Here is a 21,515-nt window from a genome sequence, read left to right as displayed (position 1 = left end):
AGTTTCAACTCACAAGAACAAATCTTGTGAAAGTGTGGGTGGGCAACATGTTTAACGGAGACATTACCAACTTTGGGGTACTCATGTGGTTCTGAAGGACTTGAGAGAGAGAAAAAAAAACAGATTTGGCAAGGACAAAACTATTGTCTCCACACTTATGAGGAAACCAAACTCAATCCCTTGCAGGCTTTGGTTTTATTAAAGCAGAAACTAATAATTGTCTGTTTGAAACAGACCTTCCCCTCTGGCTTATCTCCCGCTGTACAGATCCTGCTTGGAGCTCACTTATTAGATATTTCCTCTCCAGACAGAAAATACTACTTTTCAAGTACATGGATGGATTAAAAAGTCTCTTGACATAGTGAACCAGCGATGTGCACTTAGAATTTTCTCCATGAAATAGACAACTGCTAATGAGTAAGTGCTTAAAGCAATAACAGCCTTTTAGACACTTTACATCAAAATTTAAGAATAACCTTCTGTCTTGATCTCTACATTCAAGCTGAATAAATCCATTAGAATATTTGCAAGGCAAAGAAACTACTGCAGTTCATTTTTCTAAACAATTTGAGATAATGGACCTAAATTTATCAACCCAAGTTACGCCTCTGTAATACTGTTACAATTTAGGAAATAAAAGTAAAGAGCAAAGTAAAATACACTAACAAAAGTCTTAATTGAAAATTTACAATATTTAAATGGTTGAAGATACTAATAATTATCAATTTATAAAATTTATAAAATTAAAATTATAAATATGGTTGTTTTCTCTGCATTTAGAACTAAAAATATGTGCCAATGTACAAATGAATCATAATAACTGAAACTGTTATTTAATTAATGAATAATGAACATTAAAAAAATTTTCCTTGGACTCAAAACTTCCTGCTTTCACAGATGATTCCTTTGAACAGTTAAAGTTCTTTATAAATTATCCTTTCTAAATCCCAGAGAAATATATAAAACATTACTAAGTAAATATTCACTACCTCCTTCCATGTAAAATGAGTAGTGTTAATTTTTACTCCCCATTTCTCTCAAACAGCTGGAATTTTTTCAGTAGAAATATTTGCTGCAGGGAATCAATTTTATGGCCTTCAGGTTAGTTAGTTTTATACAAATAGGTCTGCAGATTCAGCTGAGGTAGTCTCTATGATCACTGAGACTTTAGCTTTTCTTTAGTCTTCTAAGATTTCAGTTTGAATGATTTTCATCTCGCTTTGCACCAGGACTTCAAATCAAGCAAAAAATTCATTTTTACAAGGCTGGAGAAACAGTAACAGACACTGGGCCCTCCATCCTACTGAGGTTGATGACTTGAGCAAGTATCAGATATTGTCACATTTACACAGTAACTCCTTATGCTGATTTAAATAGAAGAGAAAAAAATCTTTAATACTTTTTCAGTAGGCCAAACCATCTAAAATAGGTAGGGCTGTAGCCTAAAGTCAAAACATACAGTAAAACTGTGCAACTTAAATCAAGTAATTCCTGAGTTAATGGCATTTTTCAAACTTCAACACAGCACCTGTTTTCAAATCAAGTCCTTACTCAACTAGCCTTATGTACCTACTCGAATTCCTGATTCAGATGTTATGAATATTTGTATGTGTGCATTAACTTGTTGCTCATTGCAAAGATCTAATTTAATTATCATTGGCTGTTTCAGAAGCTGTGCATGCTGTCCATAGAAATCCCTCAGAAAAGAACAACTAGCTGCTTTAACCCATGTTCTAGAGATGCAGAAAAATTTTATTTGATAAAATTCTATTTGATTTGAATAAAAGAAATATTTTACATATTTTCTATTATAAAATTTTATTTGAATTTCACTTCAGAATTTTTAAATAGTATTCTGACCATGGGAACACAGCAATACTATTTTAGAGAAGCAGGGATATTTGTATATTTTTTGGGAGCAGTAGTTGCCAAAACACTCCTAAACATAGAGCTTTCTGTTATACAGATGGAGAACCTTCATAGGAATTGAACAAATAATAAAGATCCCTTCCTCCTCTTCCTTCATCTTACACAAGGAAAATGGAGATTTCTCACAAGTCACATTAATCACTGGGGGGGAAACAGTGCAGTGGCACCAGTTTTCTTGGCAGCTCTGAAAAATGGCAGGACAGGTTTAAAGGGTAGACTTCTGCAGAAAAAATCACAGAAGGTCACTTTTCAGAGCCTCTAAACAAAATTTACACTTAACTACATCTTTTGGACAAATTCTCACTGTTCTCTTTCATGTTCCTCTCACTTCTATTTATTCAAAAATACAAAGTAAACAACAACAACAAACAAGCCATCAAAAAGTTAACCCAAACAGAAATATTAAAAGAAAACCCCACACCGAGGTCTTAGAGTATACATGCAACCATGTTTTGTCTTGAGCCAAAAACCTAGTATAAGTTCCTAGCCTTGACAGAACGACAGGGAACAGAGTTCAAACATTATATTTTCCTTTCAATAATGTTACTTTACTACCTAGTTCAATCTGCACTCCAGGCCATCAGTGAGCAAATTTTTCTTAAAAAAACTTTTTTCCATGGACTTGCTGTGTGTAATGGTTGAGGAAAAAAACCCTCTTGTTTTGATTGCTAAGCCCCAGGGGAGCAACAGCAGTTGTGGACTAAGGGAATTGGCAGTTTCCTTATTCAGGGCCATTCTCTTCCTTCACATAACAGTTATTTTTCATAGATATGACCACTTGTCCAGATGAAACATCCCCTCTAATTATTTGGTTTAGATCTAACCCCACATTTCGTTCCATGGCAGTTAGTGACAGCTCAGATGTCATTTGTGATCTACATTAGCTCCCTGCTCTTATATCAGAGAACTGATTATTCATCTGCAGGGACAAGAGGAGGGGGTTGGCAGCTGCTAAATATTTATCAAAAAAACCCACTTACATTTTTATACTTCTAATAATTATCCTTTGTTTTTTGTTTTGTTTTGGTTTTTTTTATGAGCTATACAAATATGCTCTGGTCTGATTATTTGCCTAATTGCTTTTAGTTAGAGTGATTACTAATTACTACCTTCTCAAATTTGTTTTCCCTCCCACCAACCATGTTGCCATGGTTCTTTTTATACTACCAACTGTCATTAAATCATATGATAGAAATTAAAAAATCTTAAGGAATGATTCATAACTTCAGGTTACTCAGTTTCTGAGAACATGATCCAAGGTTCAGCCGTATATGACAATATTTAGACTACAGTTTTGCTTAGGATTTATGAAAAATTAATGTACCAAAGCTATGAAATGTGTTACTGTCTTCAAGTGCCAAGTTACATAACTACAAAACATTCTTAATTATATGCTTTTTACTTTTAAATAAATAATGAAAAACGTAATAAGAGAGACACTGACACATAATTTAGATTCTAAGTTGGTTTTGCTCCAACACCAGTGACACTTGTAACAACATCTCTGCATTATACCTGTGAATTGACATAATGCAGCTACCACCAAATACAAACTCCTGCTAGAATAACCATGCTGCAGTGTTTTTTGACAGGATGGGTTACAAAGATTTGAGAGCTGTGATCTGTCCATATCAGCTGGCAGTGAGACACAGAAGGAGGAGACAGAGCAGAGCAGGGTGAGGGCTCAGCCTCCACACCGTGTAATGCCATCAGTGTTTTGCTTGTCAGTGGCTTTTACACTCCCATGAAGTTAAACATCCATCAGTGGTTGAAGAACATCAGGTGAGCATGTGGAAGATTTTCTCCAGTTAAATTACACCCAAAACAAGTGGATTTCATCCACTCCAGGACTGCTGTGTGATACAGATGGAGTGCTAAGTGGGAGCAATCAGGAGAGACAGCCTAAAAACACACTATTTCTGTGTACTGAGAATTTAACACCAATCCATATTTTTTGTGAGTTCCCTTTAAGTAACTAAACAGAAAAAAGGAAAGATGCTGGAAAGAGGCACGGCCTGGGGAAAATTGACACATATTTTCTGAGATTTATTACTGTTGTGCCTTTCTGTAAAACAACTATAGGTTTAAAACAGAATGCCATCTCCCACTGATGAGTTTTACTTCTGCAGTCCCCAAAGCATGATTCCCAGGCTCTAAAGATCTGCCAAGGCTTTTGTGGGGAACTATTCCTTGAGCCAATAAATCCTATAAGAAGAAACCCACCACAGAGTTAGCAAGGGTGATGATTCTGATCTACAACTTACAAATCCATTAGAAGGCAAAATTATTTCTGTATGAGAAGAGTTTGAGGAGTATCACAGAATTGTTTGGGTTGGACAAAACATTAAAGAGCATCTCATTCCCACCCCCTGCCATGGGCAAGGACACCTTCCACCAGGCTAGGTTTCTCAAAACCCCATCCAGCCTGGCCTTGGACGCTCCAGAGATGGGGCAGCCACAGCTTCTCTGGGCAACCTGTGCCAGGGCCTCACCACCTTCACAGGAAAGGATCTTTTCCTTACATCTGATCTAAACCTACTGCCTCTCAGTCTGCAGTCATTACCCCTTGGCTGACCACTACATGCCCTTGTCATCAGTCCCTCTCCAGCTCTCTTGTATCTCCCTTTAGGTACTGGAAAGCTGCTTGAGCCCCAACTCTCTGTCCTCACAGGGGAGGTGCTCCAGCCCTTGGATGATCTTCATGGTCTTCTGTGGCCTCTTTCCAACAGGTTCATAGCCTTCCTATTTTGGGGACCCCAGAGCTGGACCCAGCACTGCACGTGGGGCCTCACCAGAGCAGAGGAGCTGAATCCCCTCCTTCACCTACTGCCCACACTGCTCTTGATGCAGCCCAGGACAGGCTTGGCTTTGTGGGCTGCAAATGCTCAAATGCTCACAGCTGGGTCTGATGCATCAACACCCCCGAGTCTTCTCCTCAGAGCTGCTCTCAATCCATGGTCTGCCCAACCTGTAGTTGTGCTTGGGAGTGCCCTGAGCCCAGTGCAGGACTTTGCTTTTGGCCTTTTGAACTTGATGAGGTTTTGGCAGACAATTCTTAGAATTCATCACGAATTGGAAAAGCTGTTAGCTACTAATGAACAGTCTGATCTAGCTTGTGCTATCTAGATGTCACTAACAGAGTAAAACCCACAGAACAACTCAAGTGTACTTCAGAATTTTTTAAAAGTAAAATATACATTTGAAAATACACTTCTGCATCCTATACCACCTGCACTCTTACAAGTTTCTTCCTTTGCTTTTGTGATTTATTAGACTGCCACAGGCTGGTCTAGACAAGACAAAGTTAAATAAAAATATGCTAATACTTTCATAAGAGAAAAATTAATAAATTCCTGAGCAGACTGTGATCACAGAGCATACTTTCTCCCTTTTTCCCTGAACTACTTTTCAGCTGATCTCTTTTAATAGAGTTGATGATCTTTGTCAGGGTGAAATCTGCATTGGTGGAAAGAAAGCCAAAGCTGAGAAGTTTCCAACATCATTCTCCCTTACATCATGAAGTTCAAAACAGAATGATTTTCTAAGATGATAGAATAGAAATGACAGCTCACAAATCTGAAATTTCTTTATTGGAATTGATTCCAGGACAGTGCTATGGAAACATTTCTACTTGTAGCAAAACTAATGGAGTATTTAATGTCTGTGGGGAAATGTTCTCTACAGGCCAGCAGTTCCAATTGCCCAAACTGGTTATCCAGGTAGACTGAAAGACAGAGGACACCAAAAAAAGACAAATATTCTTAGAATTTAGATTGATTTCTTTCATTATAACAGCTGGCAAAAAAAAAAAGAGGTTGAATCTGGGCAGTGACTGTTGAAGTTGCAAAGTTGGAGGTGTTTATTATAAGCAGCACTAGGACTGACCGAGTTATTTCAATATTATCAACACTTGATAATATCCCTCCTCTGAAATACAGGTTTATCCTTGTCAGACTTGTAAGGGTTCCCCTGTTTACTAAGCTTTAGCAATCCTTCACAGCTGGAAGGCATCCTTGCAATGTTTCCAGGCCTCACTAATTATCTATTTTCTCTTAATATACACAGAACCTGCTGCTGGATACCCTCCCTCAATTTCAGTAGGGCTATTCTTATTTCTGCAATGGTTGAGCACTGGAATTCAGAGCATTCAGGGCTCGAATTAGGAAAAAATATCTAGATCAGCAGGCTATAGGTTTTAAAAAGTCACTGTTTTAAATGAAAATCAGAAATCATGTATCAATCTGTCCAAGTTGGAAAAAACACCCAGCCAAATATGAAAACAACTAGCCTTCCCCCCTTTAATGAAAAAAACCAAACCACCACCATGAAACAAACCAACAAACCACAACAACAAAACCAAAACAAAAACACAAACCCCAAAAGCCTGGAGAAGAAAATGAGAAATAAATCTATCTTCAAGAAGTTTAACTGAACACTGAAAAACAGACTGCCATCCATTCCTTACTTGGAAATAGAAGCATGTGGAATTATCACAAAGAGAGTTAAAATCATTTTTTTTTCTGCTATTTGCAAAGTAATGGCACCAAGCATTCATCCAACACAGGAGATACCATGAGTACTAATGACCAGGAAGAAAAAGTGAGAAGTGAAACTGCTTCTCTATCCCAAACCTTTTAAACATAAAAATATTAAACAGTACTAGCACTATTAAAAGCCAAGTTTGTGGCATTTTTTCCTTTTTTACTATACTTTCCTACACACAGAAAATGAGATTACAATATCTTTCTTCAAAAGCTGTATTGACCTTTAAAGCATTGTATTATACCAAACAGCTTGTGGTGGCCATTCTATTGACCACATGGACCAAAACAATTGAATCTTTTTCAATTTAGAGACAGATGTGCCTCAAACTGGGGGACCTACTGTGCTTCTATGTAAAAATTAGGAAAAAGCTATTCCATTATAATTTAAATCATTAATTTCTTTAATTTATGCTTCTATTCTTAGGACGTATTCATTGAAATCCATTTCAGTGGATCTTAGGTTATGCTGAGTTGGAAGGGAACATCAAGTTCAACTCCTGGCCCTGCACAGGACACCCCAAGAGTCACCCCATGCTCCTGACAGCATTGTCCAAACACTTCTTGAGCTCTGCCAGGCTGGTGCTGTGAGCACTGCCCCGGGGAGCCGTCCCAGTGTCCAACCAGAAACCCAGACTGTCTACTGAGGAGTAAGGACTACAGTAGGATTTTACTCCAAATTTCCAGTTAGATAACTTCTTCTACTCAAACAAGGGTATTTCTTTTACTGATATACAGTGATTAAAATAATTGAAATTGGACTAGAGCTTAAAATGAATGACTTTTTCAATATGGCTTATGGCTTTAAATATTGACTTATTCGATATTTTTATTTCCATAAACACCTTTATCATAATCTGGTTAATAGCAAAGTCCTAGCTTAAATGATTTCAGCTATAACAGGTCTAAAGAATTTTAAGAAAACTTGGGCAGCATAAAACTTGGCTTGCTTCATTTAACTAATCAATCTCCACTTTGAATTTTAGGTTGAGAGAAAAAACACATCCAGGAACAATATGTAGTGAGATGGGTCTCAACAATGCAGAAATGCAAATTTAAAATATTTTATTAAAAACCTGAGTTAAACAAAACTATCTCTCAGTCTTTCAGATACATATCTGCAGATAAGCTTTGATATTGAAATTTTTCACCTTAAGGATATCAAGACATGGAAATAACAAAGCAAACTAAAGGTAAATGTAACTGGAAAATCCTGTGTTGTTCCAATTCAAGATCACTGATCTAATCAGAATTAAGCATTTTGCAAAAGATAGATGAAAGCACATGCAATAATTTACCACAGAAAATTCTGAGCAAATTAAATGAGGATGGCAGCACAATGCATGAGTTTGGGGTAGGGCAGTACAGACCTAACATTTAGGTAGGTATTTCTTTTTAGCTGATTTTACGTACTGAAAACAGAAGAGAGCAACTCTATGCTGACACCAAGATGTGAGCTACAGACAGTTGCATGGTGCTGCCATAGAACTTCTTGTTTCTTCAGAGTTCTCTGCACTCTTCAACAGAGGAGCAGCATCAGCTGATGGTCAGTGCCTCAGGCCATCCATCGGGGTCAGAACATTCACAGAGTCAGAAATTTGGCCTCAATCCTGACACCTCTCACCTCCCCTTCGCCCACGTATGAAGTGCAAAAGGCTGAGTCAACCTAAAGCATTTCCAAACCTCAGACACAAAACTGGCTCTGCAAGCAAATATACTCATCAACAAGGACATAACAGGACATGTGCCAAGATGATCCCACACCTGTCCACAGTTCCTGGGGTGCCCTCCAGCCCTCAGCTCCCTGGGCCCTCCCTCACTGCCTGCAGGTCACTGTGGCCACCATCAAGAACAGCCGGACGCTACACCTGGCTCATTTAACATCTCCATCCTGCCAACTTTACCTCTGCTGTGGCAAATTTCAGATGTTCCAGAAGCCTGATCACTTGTGTTAAGACAGAACAGTACTTTTGACATGCTGAGGATAAATTTGTATTGCATTTGATGATGAGATCCAGCTACAACTACCATACAAAAGCAGCGTTATTAGTATTTTAAATTAAATGTTGCTAATACTCTTCATTCCAAGGGCCAGGAATGAAGAAGAGTCTAAGGTCAAAAAGAGATCAATGTATACATTAAATCTGACTCACTGATGTAGCAGATGTACCTAGGTGTCTATGCTTTTAAAATATTTATCAGATTTTGAAGCTATTTCAAGTTCTCACCTTCACAAGACTCTGTCTATGCTTTTCAGCAAGATCTTCCAATGTTTTATTGTTTTCATTACTGGGACAGTCCATGCATGATTAAATAAATCTCAGATGTAAATTTTTGGCCATTAGCTCTTGATGCATGTTGGTCAGCAAAACTGAGACATCATCACTAAACATTCTTTAGCAAAAGATCACATTTCTTCTCCATTTTTCTTTGGCAAACTAAGTTGATAGAGCTATTTAACATTCATATGACAAGGCTTGCTTTTCCTGTCCCCCATGCTTCTAGGAGATTTCTTTGATTTTCTTCCAGTATTTCAAAATAACTTTTAACCTTCAAGAAGCAGACGTGTGCACATTCTAATAGCAGTACCACCATCATAATTTGCTTCCTGTTCATGTCTGACCATTCTTCAGCAGTCAAGGACTGCACTGGTTCTCTTTCCTGGTGTCACACTGACAGTTCTACTGAGAAATTAATAGGATAATCCCATTCCCTTACATTAGAGACAGAAAGCTCCTACACACCAAAACTGAGTGCCTGGCATGTAACCAGTAAATTCAGCAATCACAATTCCGTAATAGTAACCACATGTTTTTATTTGCTAGTCAGAAATATTCATGTCATCTTCCAAACTCATCAATAAGAAAAAATGTATTACATTTTCCATAGAGATCTGAAGAAGAGACATAGCTACTTCTTTACCTCCTTCATCTTCCTTTAAAGGAATTATCCAAATTTTACGGCCAGTCATTTCAGTGCCCTGAGCACTGCAGAAGTATTTTGTACTTTATTGCGTTTTATTCAAGCTTTCACATTGAATTTGATTAAAATTTATAGGAATAGTTCAAATGCACCTTGAGAATTTCTCATACAATAGGAGTCAATAGTGTACTTCAAATCTAGCTTTTCCTTTTACCACTTCAGAGAATTCTCAGATCAGAAAATTATACACGGCAATGCACGGTCCTGTGGGACAAAAATCTACACTGCTCTTTTCAAGGTCTCAAATCACAAACTCTTTTAGTTCAGCTTTAATGTTCCTTACTAGCAGCAGACACCTCCCAGCTCCATACTCATCCAACACCAAGACTTTGAAAACATCCGTATCTGTTTCTCTTCCCTACAGAAGTTCACAGTCAGGACACTGAACTTCAAGGAAAGAAGAGCAAACTTGAAGTCATATGTGGACAATGATATTTAAATATTTTAAGATGTGCTTACTGGTTAGGATTTTTACCTCCCATTTGAACACATGTAAAATCAACTGAGGAGACTCTTCTCCCTTCCCAGCATCTGTGACTGGAAGAGGTATTCCCCTAGCACCTCCATAACATAATTTACTTGCAAAAATGTTCCTGCAGAAGAAAACTATACCAGTAATTTCTACTCATACAACCTGTTACCAGCACCTGTTATTACAATGCATGCAGAAAGCAGAATGTATAGACAATAAAGCAAAAATCCATTTACAGAAGATAGGAAAAATATTAGTTCTGAAAACAACCACCTTAAAAATGATAATTCAAAGACAAATAAAATTACAAATCAGTGGGAAACAAAAACACAATCTATTAAGCAAACATACTAAAAATTATTTTATCTTTACATAGTTAAGACTTAAAGCATACTTATTTAATATGATGCAATTGTTCTTGTAGTATGACTAATTTAATTTTTTTAAGAGTGACAGTATGTATTCATTTAGTAATACAAACATAATTAAATATATCCCAATGATTAAAGAAATTTAAATGGCAATAATAATTTGGCATGCATGAAGAAGTAAAGTACCAAAAGAGAAAAATTCTGTTGTGGACAACAGACACACTGAAGTGTTTTTAGACTTCAGGCTTATTTGAGATCCAAAGAATAAAAGTGCAATTTTTCCAACAGGATGAAGAAGATACTTTTATTCAAGCATTTATTTTAGTTCATATCACTGAGCTTAAATGAGATCTTAATAAGTATTGAATTTTATTACTCAAAAAATGATTGTGTGGTCACTTAATAAAATTGATTAATCCTCTGTGATAGCAGCCAGAGCAACAATAAAAATTAAATTTTTCTTCTAATGCAGTAGAACAAAATTAGACATTTAGAGTAATCTTACCAGAGCTTTGCAGTCCACATCTATTGTCCTTTCTGCTGCTGCAGGTGCGCTGAAAATCTTCAAGGAGAACCACACTTTGCAATTTGTAGAACTTCCTCCTGTGTTAAAAAAACCAAAATGCCTTACAGATCATCCAATGAGCTGATCAATCCTAGCAGCCTTCAAATCAATGAGAACTTTGAACTTTTAGCAGAAATGCCAGTCACTGTTCGTACTGAGACAAAGCAAATCCTGAACTGATTTCATCAGTGCCAACAGACTGTATTATCTAATCCCTTCTTGTCAGGATTCAAAGTAGTAACAAATTAATATATACAAAAAATGGAATGGAAACAGCACTTTGGCAAATTAGCTTCCTAGACTACCACATTGTCTCTGGGTTTTAAATATCATTGATTTGTAACTAAAACTTCAGAGCAAACTAACAGTACTTTTGTAATTTTTATCAGGAAATCAAAATTAGTTCCTCTCACACAATAGTTTTTGTATCTAGCATTTTCCTGCTTTTAGAACACAGTCAGGAACATTAATAAAATTATCTCATCAATCTCAGTCAGGTAGATGAAACAAATTAAGCCTGAAATCTCTACCATAAGGCCTGATTTTCACAGCACAAATATTTCATGTGGTAGGATTTTTTCATATATGAAGAGTTGTTCAGCACATTTTAATAATGCGTGCTCAATACTTGAACTATTCCTATTTGTCAGTATGTTGTATGAGATGAAAATAGCCTTAATTTTCCTACTCACACTTTCCTGAATTATACACTAGAGATCTCCATTAGCACTCCTGTTTTACCACAGCATTAGCCTTGGGAGCTCCTACTGGTTTTCTCTTGTGCTGTGACCCCAGCTCATCTCAGAGTCACTATTTTCCTTGTTACAGTTTCTTATTCCACATATATGACTTTATTTCCAAACGCTGTTTCCAATAAAACTCTTTCTGACAGGATTTATTTGCATTAATTCCTTACAATTTCCACCAAGTAAATTCTGTATTCCTTTACACATTTTCTTTGGGCTAATTTGATATGCATACAATCTACAGGGTTTTAATACCAGAATTCCAGGCTTACACTGTCTGGAATAGCTCAGTGTCTTACAATCGACAAAAATTAGCATCATTGAGCTAAAGAGATCTTCTGAATGTCCATTAAAGGATTGTGGCATGTACAGGACCCTGAGTTTAATCAATTACAAATAGGTAAAAAAAAAAAAAACAATATCAGAAAACAAACAACAATATTCAGAAGAGGTAACTTGTGAAAAAAGGGAGGATCACCTTACACCAAAACAGAACATACTGCCTTTGAAGCTGAAATAAAAGTTCTTAATTAAAAGACCAAAGGAAAATTAAAGAGTACTCGTAGCGTGGGACATCACATTCTTCAAGAAGCATTCAAACATCTTGAAGAGGAAAAGCTGTGAAAGTCAGGTAGGAAAAAAAACAGGAAAGCATGAACAGCAAAGTTCCATTTACCAAGGATCTGTGATTAAACTGCAGGACAAAGGGATTTATTAAAGTACAGCAACACATTCATGAATGAAAGTCTGTAAGGTTAAGGAAAACAGAAAAGAGCATAAGCTGCTATTTAAATAAAAAATTAACAAGGTTGCCACCCTCTCCTCGAACCTCCAAAACACTCATACAAAAAAAGCTCCACCCTCAAGTGACAACTCGCTAAGGATTTAAAAAAGCAGTAGCACAACCTTTTCAAACACGTCTGAAGCTGGTAGCTTGACACACTCAGAAGGGCTGAGAGATGAGCAGGTGGAAAAGTATTGCTCAAGGAAGATAAGGCTGCAGCAGAAAATCTAAATTAATTCTTTGCAGAAGTGTTCATTACAGTGGAGTTCAGGGACTTTCTAAACTCTAGAACTTGTTTTGAGGGGAATGGTCAGAGAGACTCTTCCAAATTGAGGTTTCAGCAGAAAAGGTTTCTGAGCAGACTGATTAAAAAGAAAGTAACAAATCACCCTTTCCAAGAGAGTGTCTGCCCAAAAATTGTGGTTTAATGAAAGATGTCCCTATCCATGGCACGGGGGTTGGAAATAGACAACCTTTAAGGTCCCTTCTAACCCAAACCACTCTAGGATTCTGCAAGTCTGTGAATTCCAAAGGATCTCATGTATTAAATTGTGGTGGTGCAAACCAGCATGTAACTCCTTGTTTAAGTCAGCTTGGGATATGAAGAAATGAAAAGGCAGAGAATGTGTTGCCAATTTTTAGACAGGTGTCCTGCATAAGTTCAGAAATTACAGATGTGAGTTTGTTGATATGTTCCAAAAATTTATTAAGCATCACAATAAGGGAAAATTATAAGCATCACACAAAACTATTTGAATTCTTTGACAAAATCAGCAGCTGTGTGAATAAGGGATATGTGGTTTACATGGTACCCTGCATACTTGTCATTACAATATTAGCCCTTCCAGCAATTCCTATATCCTGCAACCAAGCTGTTTTTCCATATACACTTAGAGCCTTCATTTTCCCTCTGACCACACGTTTCTCCTTGGTATTCATAACTTTCCTGAATCACATTTCTGTTCTTCATAACTGCAGTAATATAAAACTTATTGTGTACTTCCCTTCTCTCTTCTCCCTTTAATATACAAAGTCATTCATTCTGTTCAGTTTGTTTAAAAAATACTCTAAAATTTCTGATCTTTCTCAAAAGCAAAGTTCTCAAGTCAAGTTACTTTCTTTTTAGTTTTGACTTCAAGTATTTTGAGCTATTAAACCCTTTTTCTATGTTAGAAATTCTTGATTTCTTTTTTCTATTTTTTATACATTTTAATGCCTAGATTCATTTCTCGTTAAATTTTGTCTCCATTTTGAAAAATGAAATCTTTTTTCTGGGGACCTTAAATAAACTTCAGTACTTACAGATTACCTTTCTGGGAAACAGCTATCATGTTTGAGAAGGAATACCTTGTATGTATTTTCAATGATATTATAACATGTAGTTAGATATTTTCAATGATAATATTATTTGCATAACACTTGATATGTCTCTAAGTATTTTAAAATACTTTCATGGAAATAGTTTTCTTAACACATGGTATGAACCTGGCAATTCTCTGCTGAAAAAGCATATTTTTATTTTTGCAGCTGAACCCTTGACTGAAAGTTTCTGCAATTTTTGCTCAGTATTAAGCCTTGAAGTTGTATAAACTTTGATGTTCTGTTAACTTTTACTCAGTGAAAACAAAGCTGAATGATTGTTTGCTGCCTCCTTGTATTGTTAAAAACATAAAACTCAGGGCTTTATCCTCACTTAGCTGAAAACCTGGTATCAAATTGTGACTTCAAAGGTGAGTACCTGCTCATGTCCTTACCCATATAATCCATTTGAACAGGCTACATCAAGGCAAATTTATTGCAAGTATCCTCATCCACAAGTAATTACAGACTAAATTTGCTCCAAATTTATTCTCTTCCTAAGGCAACCCACAAGTTAGAAACTAGTTCTTCCTCTCAAGAATACTCAGAAGTCACTTCCAAAGCTATAAAGCTTGAGCTCCCTGGAAAAAATAAAATACTATAAACAGATCAAAATAACAACAAATGCTTTTGGAATTTCCTTTAGTTCTATCTCAGCATTCAAACCCAAAAAACAACTTACATGGCTGAAGTGTAGTATTAGAAATTCATTTTTTAATGTACAGAGCAGAAGGTCAGGAGTTAGGGGATTTCTTTCACCATTTTTTGTTAGAGTTTTTCAAAGAGTTTTACTTTGCCAGACAGTAGTTGCTGGGAAAGGCTCAATGATCAGGGGCAATGGAGATAAACTCAATATACTCAGGCTGAAACTCATAGAGAGCTCCCTCTCAAGACACAGAACAAGGTTATATTTCTGTTTCTGTTTCTGCACACATTTCAAAAGCAGGCAAAAAAAAAAAGTATGCACTCTTCCTTTTCCCTCTACTTTTCCAAACTTCCATTGACATTTTTAATGCATTTTAAGTCTTTTCTTAGGGCCTGAGCACTGCACTTTGATTTCTTGTGAGATAAACTTCATTTGACTTAAGGTTTGGGTCTCTTATCTCCTCACTCTGGGCCTTTGATGGCAAATAAAAATCCTCAGCCTACTTTATGCAACCACCAGGTCATGATCTTGTCAGATCTCATGAAATAAACAAAACAAATTGCAGTCAGTGCTTCAGATGGAGATCACCTCTAGAGAAGAGTGAGCACAAATCTTCTGAACGTAAAAATGCATCTACTTCAATATTTAATCTCCACCAGCTTCTCTTTTAGTCTCTCCTTTGGTCAGCAGGCTTTCACCCTGACTAGTCAGGGTCAAGCATCTGTCACTAATGCTTAGTGCAAACCAGCACCTTCCATGTGTCAGCTGCTGCATATTCAGTTAGCACCACTGTAAAAGAGCTTCCTAATTTTAAGGTTTTAGAACTTTCCCCAATTTTTTTGTAATTTTCGATTTTATTATGGAATCACTGGAAACATAGAAAGGTGTGTAATTCCTGTTTCATGTAGTTACCCTGAGCTGGGGGAACAACAAAATCGAAAATGTTTGGAATTATTTCTGTATCCATTCCTTAATAACAAGTCAATTTCTTCAACTAGTATTTATCTACAGTAATTGCATTTGTGAACAGACAGTTCTGTATTTAAAACACAGGATTACAAAATTACAATTTACATGAAAATTAAACTTGAACCTTCAACAAACATTTCAAGTTAAAACCTCAAACTTCCCTTCTATACCTCATTCCAGCTTGTATGATATGACAAAATTATTGGTTTTTCTTCCTGAGCTGAATATCCTTTTGTTGTCAAATCAGTCTGGTGCCTTGTCCTACTTCTCCTCAGTGATACAAATGAACTGTTTCTCCTTTGCCTGATCTCTTCATTGATTGTGCAATTTTAAAAATGTCATAAAATCTTAGCATATCAGTATTTTAAGCCATGCACTTTTAATCTTCTATTTTTTCCTTAAGAGTTATCAATTCTGAAATCCTCTTCCTTCTCCTCACAAGATGCTCCTCTCTATCACTGGCATGAGAATACCTTATTACCATATCAGCCACAAGCTGAAATTTCTCATCTCTCTGTCCCCTTTCCTTAAATTTACTTTTCATCCATCCTAAGACTGCTACACCAGCCATTAAATGTGCTGTCAGTTGTAAAAAGAAAAGATCCTTCTCTCCTGATGGAGACAGAGCTGTCCATCAGCTCTGAATGACACATCACTGATGATGAAGGAAGATTTGCCTTGGTCCTGAAAATTGTAGAATTCCAGGTTCTTTGGGAGGAGGGTGTGTGTGTGATATGGACACAATGGGGAAACTTGAACTGTACTGCTAAATACATTCATTTATTTGAAATATTTCTTCCTAATTTTACTTACCTCTTATATTGGCATCAGAAATATGATTATTTAAGGAAAAAGCTGAATTTAAGTGATATTTTCAAATTGAATGTGAGTTCTTTCTACACCATTTTTACCTAATATTTGCCGAGTTTATATAGTAATAAAAATAATAAAGTACAAAGTTTAAACAAAAAGTTTAAACAAAACACCCTTAGATAGGGAAGTTTAAGGGTATGGGTTTATTTTGGAATTGTGGGCAGAGAAATAACCCAGCATGATATCTTAATTCTCAAGAAAACGTCCTAGGCTGTAAGTTATGAACATTCTCACTGAGTAAACAGCCTTACTGTTGTCCTCATAGGTATATTGCTGTACTTTACAGAATGTAAGACATAAATTAAAAATTACATTTTGCCTAGTTTCCTACAATATATAAAAATGTAACTGCTTTTAATATGTAAAGAGCTCATGCAGGAAAAAAAACAAAATTTAAACCTTTTTGATTTAGAATAAATAATTTTCATATAAATTATATGAAACAGACTAGCTGTAAAGCCCATGACTATTTACATTCCTTATTTTTCTAACTGGACTTGCCTTAACCATCTAAGAATTACTATTAAAAGACCTGACATTTCTTTTGCTAACTTTTACTGACAATTTTAGTTTCCCTACAATGCTAAATTAAAAATATATATATATTTTTTACAGAATTTTAGGAGTTTACTTCAGACTCACTTACCATAAACCTCCACATTCATTCCAGATAGAAAACTAATTGCAATAATCAGTCCTAAGACATGTAAACCTTTTAGAAAACGGTTTTGAATGCTTTTGACAGTGTCACTGGAAAAATCTAATTGGTTCACATGCTGAAGGACAAACCTGCAATTTTTTCTTTGTAGGTAGACCCACTACTCCATTAAAAAAGAAGTTAAATCTTGTTTTAACTGGCTCTAGATACCTCTCTTCACTTTTACTTTCCAAGTATTCAAAATCTGCACTTGATTTATGGGGGAAAGCTGTAAAACATTAACTCATTAATAAAATATTGCAACCCTATTACATTAAGAGTTCAAAATGACGCAAAAAGTCAGACATTTATATTCATTTTTACTACATGAGGATTAACTTATCCTTGAAAAGGCAACACTTGTACACCTTCCTCTTCCAGGGAAGTTATTAGTTTAGGGGTTTCACCCTTAGGCTTGAGCTCATGGGTTTTCTCACCTAAGGATTATTCTTTTTCAATAAAAGTAATCAATATGTACAGCTTTTAAAAATGTTTTTGCATAACATGGCAAGATAAACTTTGCTCTCAGCTGCCATTTTATTTACATGAATGTATCTGAGAAACCCAAACATTTAAGTGAATATTCATGTCATGTATTCCATATAACACTACATGGAAAAATATTTTAATATTCATCAGTCATTAATCTTGTTCTTAAAGGATATGATGTTATAACTCCCCAAGAGCAACTTCCATAAATTAAGAGTGTGCCTTACATTCTGTATCCAGCCTAAGTCATGCAGAGGGACAGTCCTTAAAGTGACTGAGGATGGAAGATTGCATTAGTTGGCACATGTAAATTGGAACTAATGTATGAAAGTGATCCCTTTGAAATGCTGCAATTTAAAATTAAATTATGATGCTTTCACATGTAAATATGCACTTAATATTAATTAATTCAGAATTTTCAAGTTAATATAGTACCTATAGGCAGGCTTCGTGAAGAAGAGTATTCTACAAAAGGAAAATCTGCAAGATGGATTAAGGTTCCTTTTCTTCCAGACTTGTCCTAAACCAGACAAGGAGGCTCTGTATCTCCAGAGTCTTCTCCACTCAGGAAAATTTGGAAATGGAAATTAGAACTATTTTTTAAAATGCAAAATCAAAACCTTGTTTTGGCCCTTGGAATTATCTGTGAATAATAAAGCCATGAAAAAGTGTCTGACCTTTTAAAAGGCAGAAATTCAGAACCTCTCTTTTTTAAATTCTGGCTTCAAATCCATCTTTTCAAATGAGCATCACCGCCTTATGGTGGAAACTGAGATACCACTGGCCCATGAAAGACATTCCTTTTCCCTAAACTTCTTCCAAACTGTAAGAAGAAGAGAGAATTTTAACACTAGACAGCTTATTTCAAGGAAATGGATGACTAACACCGTTGGTATCTTCCATTTTTGAAGCTCAGTTTTACCACCACAGCAGGATGTTCTAACACCATTTTTCAGTTAGACACCTTTACTCCATAGACACTTTCTCATCTCCATCTCCCAGGTAACAACTTCAAAAAAATCACCCAGCGGATCTGCTCTGTCTGTGGGATGTGGAAGATGGAAAATATCTCGTTACCTCAGAATATTCTTGATGTCGTGCATAAACTATCAGTACCTCAATATGATGATGTCACAGCTCTCCCTTCTCCCTTGCAGTTGAGTGATGAAAATATGGAAAATATGGAAAATATGGTTATTTGCCTTTTACAGGGCCTTTTTTCACTCTCCATTTGGGTTGTGTTCTACACTCATCCAGGTTATGCATCCTTCATGACATTTAGCCTAGCCTGTCTACTCGTGACAGAATATCTATCTGCTGGTACTCACTGAGACAGAAATCAGGATCTGATCTTATTAACATGTGAAACTCTTTCTCATGAAACTGTGCCATGGGAATAAACTCAGTGCACATGACAGTATGTCATCCATGCACTTGTGACATTAGTAAATACAGATCTAAAACATGAGACAAAAAAATCAACAAGAACACAGGTAATATATTTGGCATTAGAATTCATCTCCCCTCACCTTTTTGAGTTCTGCAAGCAGCATGGCATATGTGAACACAAAGTATGCAAAGAGTAAGAAAATTTCAAATGCTGAAAAGAAATCCAGCAAATTTTAGCAATACGAGAGTCAAAACTTCACTGTTTTGGTGGTTTTGGGAGGGAGTGAATGGAAGTGGGGCAGGCAAGGCAATATTCTGATTTCATAGAAGTTTGAGGAATAAATGGTAGGGGAAATGAATTCAAAGGATTGTCACAAATCTTGCCAACATAGGTCCAACGTCTCAATTACATTTCTTACTGTGCCTTCCTAAGACCATAAAGCCACACACTAAGAACCCCAGACTTTCATAACAAGCCTAAATACTGAATACTCACTGAAGAGGTGGGATGGCAGGGACATTTAACAGTCTGCTACATAAGGAATCCGCCATGAATACATCATTGAAAAAAAACTTTGTAGGTTTCAAGTGCAATGGTCTGTGTGTGGGGAGCAACCTGCACTGCTCACATATTATGTCACATTGAGTTCTCAAAACTCTCCCTTTAAGGCATTCTTTTGTCCTTTATTGCCTGCCTCTATTATTTCTCTCTGTTCTTAGAGATGATTAACATGGCTCAAGTGGTTACCTCAAAATCAGCCTGCCATCACAAGCAGAATCTTCGTGGAAATTTACAGGCAGATGATACTTTTTCAGTTACTGCACTATGGTTTTAGAAGTCTGAATAGCAAGGAAGAAGAACTAGAACTTTTCACTCAGCATAAATTTCTATAATTGGAGATTATATAGTGAAGTGATTGTTTAGAATACTAACACTTGTAAAGTACTGTTTAACTTCTAATGTGAAGATAAGTGATATTTGCTTTAAGACTCACAGTTATTTGGTTATTATAATTACCTTCATTCAAAGACCTGGCAAAGAAATAAGCTGAGATTAAGTGGAGAAGATACTTAGAATAATCTAGTCTAACAGTTGAATAAGGAAATCATTCCAAAGGGCAAAGAGACAAAAATAACTCAAGAGGTAAAGTAAAAAAGTCCCCACAAAGTAGCTGATGGTTAAGCAACTATGAAAAGACACAAAACCACAGAAAAACTTGTACAACCAATAAGAATTATTGGTTATTTTATTTTTATTTTATTAAGAGGTTATTTTTCCCCAAGGACTACTGCTTTTTCCCAAAGGACTACTGTTTTTTCTCCATTTGCCATATATGTCCTTATTTCTACTGACACCATTTCTATCTTTGTCTACCTATGTCTTAACTTTGGAAAAATCTAAAGGTAACAGAAAGGTCTAAAGGGAACCTTGTTTCTGGCTATCAGATTTTAAGGTCTAAGATAAGAAAGAGAAAAAATATTGTTCATTCCTATTATGCTGGCATATAAAGCTAAGGGTGATCATGGACAAAAGGATCTTAAATTTCCCTGTAGTCCTCTCTGGAAGGCTGGGAAAATCATCAGTAATATTGGAGGATGGACACAAACCCAATATAAAGCACATAAAAAGGAAAGGAAGGGGAAAGAGAACAGAAGGGAAAGACACCTTGTGTCAGAAGAGCCACCAATACCAATTGCTTGAAATAAACTTAAAAAGCATATGGTAAAATAACCTAGAACTTTTTATTCTGCCTCTTGGCAGAAACAGCATTCACTGGCCAGGTTTTGCAAAGAGCTGCACATTTTAAGAGTGTGTTAACTGTGACTTATGTGAGGAATTCACTTGCCAGGTGAGCAGCTTGGGCAGCTGTGCCACACAAATATTTCAACATGTCTGAAAAGGCAAAAGCCGGCTCAGAAGTCATGTACACACAGTCACAGCTGATATACCCTTGGCACAGTAGGTTAAGTTATACTCAGATGATTTCCAGTCAGGACATTCCTTAAAATGATACCACAGCGTTTTCCTGTTCATGTCAGAATAAAAACAAAATACGTAAAATAGTTCATAAATGCATTTCATAGTTGTATTTCTTCAGAGAAAACTTAATTGCTCAGAGTTTGGGGTTATTTAATTTTTTTCTTTTTTTTTAATACATGATGTTTTACTACATAAAATACCTTCATAAATTTAACATTTTGGCTGTCAAGAACTCTTTAAAATAGAACATTTGACTGTCAAAAATCTATAGCCAGGAAAAAACAAGTATTAAATTAGTATGACTTTAGAACTGGTAAAAATCTTCTACTGGAAAAAAAATAACCATACCAAAGAGTAATTAATTCTTGTTTTCAACATTTGTTTCAGTTGTACACAAGTCATTGAATTAAATATGATTGTACATTGGTGAAACATAGATTACATAAAGAGTCTATTAGTTAAACACAATGAACCGTGATGAGGGTAACAATCAAAAAATACAAAAAGACAGCAGAAAAGCAGCAGGTATTCTCCAGTTGCAGAAGTCTGCTCAAAATATGGCACTTAGTTACTGCAAAGGCTTTTTAATTGTAGGTCTTAGCAGCAAAGAGCTGTTAAAGGTCCTTAACAATCCTCCAGGTGTGTCACGCTGTGGTGAAATATACTTCATGGTCTTTATTGTGAAATTCCAAGCCTTATTTTATTATTGTCAATACAACATA

The 21,515-nt window shown here is 36.0% G+C and overlaps 1 protein-coding gene across 1 annotated transcript in view; it reads right to left on the bottom strand.

The window, feature by feature from the left end:
* The window catches only part of CFAP47 (cilia and flagella associated protein 47), a 261,429-nt gene that overhangs the window by 92,332 nt on the left and 147,582 nt on the right, over positions 1-21,515 (bottom strand). The window contains exon 51 of the mRNA XM_036392854.1: positions 10,801-10,898. Coding sequence (XP_036248747.1) covers positions 10,801-10,898 — 98 coding nt within the window. The remainder of the gene's footprint in view (positions 1-10,800; positions 10,899-21,515) is intronic.

This window comes from Molothrus ater, chromosome 2 (assembly GCF_012460135.2).
Source record: "Molothrus ater isolate BHLD 08-10-18 breed brown headed cowbird chromosome 2, BPBGC_Mater_1.1, whole genome shotgun sequence".
Lineage (NCBI taxonomy): Eukaryota > Metazoa > Chordata > Aves > Passeriformes > Icteridae > Molothrus > Molothrus ater.
Note: the sequence above shows the minus strand (reverse complement) of the source record. Positions and strands in the feature narration are given on the sequence as shown.